This window comes from Mizuhopecten yessoensis, unplaced genomic scaffold (assembly GCF_002113885.1).
Source record: "Mizuhopecten yessoensis strain PY_sf001 unplaced genomic scaffold, ASM211388v2 hete_36134706, whole genome shotgun sequence".
Taxonomy (NCBI): Eukaryota; Metazoa; Mollusca; class Bivalvia; order Pectinida; family Pectinidae; genus Mizuhopecten; species Mizuhopecten yessoensis.
This window is the reverse complement of record NW_018484542.1, coordinates 1-3,345: the sequence shown is the minus strand read 5'-3', so window position 1 is coordinate 3,345 and position 3,345 is coordinate 1. Positions and strand designations below refer to the sequence as shown.

The 3,345-nt window shown below is 43.1% G+C and overlaps 1 protein-coding gene across 1 annotated transcript; it reads left to right on the top strand.

The window, feature by feature from the left end:
• Positions 1–87: 87 nt before the first annotated feature.
• Positions 88–2,854, top strand: LOC110444506 (dentin sialophosphoprotein-like; the record flags this gene model as incomplete). Its single annotated transcript, XM_021488876.1, has 1 exon — positions 88–2,854. A coding segment is annotated over one exon (2,767 nt), but the record flags the coding sequence as incomplete, so codon positions are not given.
• Positions 2,855–3,345: the final 491 nt, after the last annotated feature.

The following is a 3,345-nucleotide window of genomic DNA, read 5'->3' as shown; positions in this document are numbered from 1 at the left end:
TAACAACGACGATACATCTAACAACGACGATGTACCAGCTATCGATAACGATGATGCAAACACTTCTAACAACAATGGTGACGATAGCGATGTTTCAAATACCTCTAATGGCGATGCTTCTACCACTCCTGATGACGATACTGCCGACAAGAGTAATGACGATACCAGTGGCGATGACGCGGGCGTTGAGGACAATAGTAGTTCATCCACTAATGACGATGATAATACAGATAATACCAGTGACATTGTTAACGACAAAGATGATGGTGATGATGACGGCGCAAGCACCTCCTCTAATGACGACGACAACGACAACAATATTGAAGGTACCGGTAGTGATAGTAACAACGACGATGACGGCGATGATAGTGCTGACGACACTACCCCAAACGATGACACTATTGACGATTCAGTAACGTCAAATGACGACGATGAGGATACTAGTGATTTGAATGATGCCGAAAACAATGATGGAGATGATAGTATATCCAGCAACAACGATAATGACGATACAACTTCAGATAATGATGGTAACGATGATGACATTTCAGCAATAGACAGGAATAAAATTTCCAAAAGCGGAAGCACTTTCATTGTCAATTCAAATACTGTTACATTCGATGAACCACCAGACGACGACGATGACGACGACAATGAGGATATCGATGACTCATCGCTTTTTAATTCCATGGAAATACCTGACCTAACAGAAAGCGTCATTAAAGATACAGGAAAGCTAACAAGTGATACAAACGATGTCACAACAGGGTCAGACGAGGATCACTCACTTCTATCTGCAAGTTCAACTTCCAAAGGAACTGCCGTAGTACCTCCACAAATGTCTTTGGCTGAACAAATTCAGGCTCAAAAAGCCTCGGCTAAAGCTGACAACGGTCTCATCACGCCTCTTTTCGACGACGCTTCTATGTTGAATTTACTTCAAGATTCTTCTACGTCCCGCCATAACTCGGCAACATCCTCGTCAAATGCGCTATCGTCCCTACAGACTAACTTCCTCTTACAGGACGCAGCAGCAGTGTCAAATTTCGTGCAGTCTAGACAAGTCGGGTCGTCTTCAGTTGTTGCCAAGACCGGCTCCGTTCGCCGGACCAACGATGACGGGAATCTCCTGGCAGCAGCGCTAGGACTACAGCCATTGCCGTCGTCACAGAAACAAGATGATACGAGTAGTGAACGATTCAATCTGGGTGATGATTCGGATTCCAATGAAAATTCTAATCCAAGCGAGGTAGATCTTCAAGAAAATGGTCGTTCTACTACATCGGACAGTTTTGACGATGAAAGTTTATCCGAGTTTATTGATAGTTTAAGTCCAGCGGAGTTAGACGCCATGTTGGCAACAGAGGACCTCACCAATTTTATTAACCTTGACAGACTCCCGGGAGCTCAAGGAATACCAGTAGCAGCTTTTGATGAGCCGTCAACATCATCTACAGGAGAAAGTAACACTAACACAAATAATAAGCAGTTATTTGATATAGACGATATGCTTTCAGACTTAAGAATTACCTTTCCGCAACAAGAGGCGTCCTCATTCATTGAAAATGCAAACGAATTTGGCAGTGTAATGCAGTCAACGTCGTCAGCTCCGTCGTCCACGATTAAATCGACAGGTACACAATCTAACACAGGCATAATGTCGCAAATATTGACAGGACTGATGCCTGCTGGGTTCCGTCCTTCATCGTCAGGTCAAGAATCTACCCGCCACGAAACTTCCAAACCATCGTCCAAGGAATCGATTGTCGCCCGACCGTTCGAACATCCGACCGAACCAAAAGACGTTTCATCATTACACGGATCACTAAGCAGTCACACACGGACCTCCGAGGCCACGCCATTAGTGTCGCCTACACTGTCAGAGATCATCTTCTCTATGTTTCCTGATAACAGTAGGAATTTTGAGTCAGCGTCACAAGGACAGGGTACAGGAATGTTCGAGTCACGGTCACGAGAACAAGGAAAAGGAGTGTTTGAGTCAAATTCACAAAGACAGGGAAACGGCGTATTGCAGTCACCGTCTAAAGGACAAGTACAAGGTATCGGTGCGTTCGAGTCAGGGTCTCTAGGACAGGGGACAAATGGTTTTGAGTCAGCGTCATTAGGGTCGGGTGTCAGTGTGCTCGATTCAGCGTCTTTAGGACAAGAACATGGACAGGATGTGTTGAGAACCCTAGGGAATAGAAACGGCTTCACTAATGGTAATGGTCAAGACTTCAGTCTTCTCAGCTCCTTAGGGACATCTGATGCACAAGCCTCACTAAGTGCCTTTTTATCCAGAGACGATCTTAACACAGATTCTTTCCTAGACAGTTGGTTAGAAGATGATCGTAATCTAGGAATGTTAAGTGCACTTTTAGAAGGAAATGAAAGAAAACAAGGCGATGCTGTTGAGTCAAGTGGAAATAGTTTGAGAGGAGAAAATTCAGATGAGAATGATTCTAGTGAAAACAGTGATGATAGTTCATCAAGTCAAACGCTTTCCGATAATCAAAGCTCAGATGAATCCGGAGAGGATAATTCGGGAGATGACAGTACCGATGATTCGACAGAACAGCAATCTGGTCAAAATGCTTCCGGTGGACAAAACTCGGATGAATCGGATAATTTAGGTGATGGCAATTCTAAAGCAAAGAGTTCGAGTGATGACGACTCAACTGGCTCAGATTCATCTGAATCTGGTTCAGATTCATCTGAATCTGGCTCAGATTCATCTAGATCTGGCTCAGATTCATCTGGATCTGGCTCGTACGAACTTGATTTTAGTGACCTTGACCTAGAATACCTTGATGAAGAAGATTTAGAAGAGCTATTTAAACTTCTTGATGAATGAATGAATGAAATTAACCTCACTAATGCTTAAATTGATCAACATCAAGAATTCTTAAAATAATGCGTTAAGGATCCCTGTCCCACTGTTTTAGATAATTCCTCGGTGTTTCTCACACATACCGGGAAAAACTGAAGGGATCGTGACGAGACCCGAGTTAAATTATTCCTTCTGTACATAGTTATGGAGTGTATGCTGTTTAGATCATTGCATCGCGTTTATTTATGTTGTTTATAGCAGTACATGCACCAACATCCCTTTTATTTCGTTTTGGAGAACATTTACACCATTAGTACATGGCTGTAGCTTCATACCTGTAACCTACCTGTACATCAATGGGACGTTATATATAAGCTGTGGTTCAGGCCAGGAAATTATCGTTAATCGGGTAGCACAGATACACTGTACAAACGGACAAGGCAATTATCGTTATTCCGGAATTATCGACAAAACGGGCCAGGAATTATCGTTATTCCGGAATTATGGTTAATCAG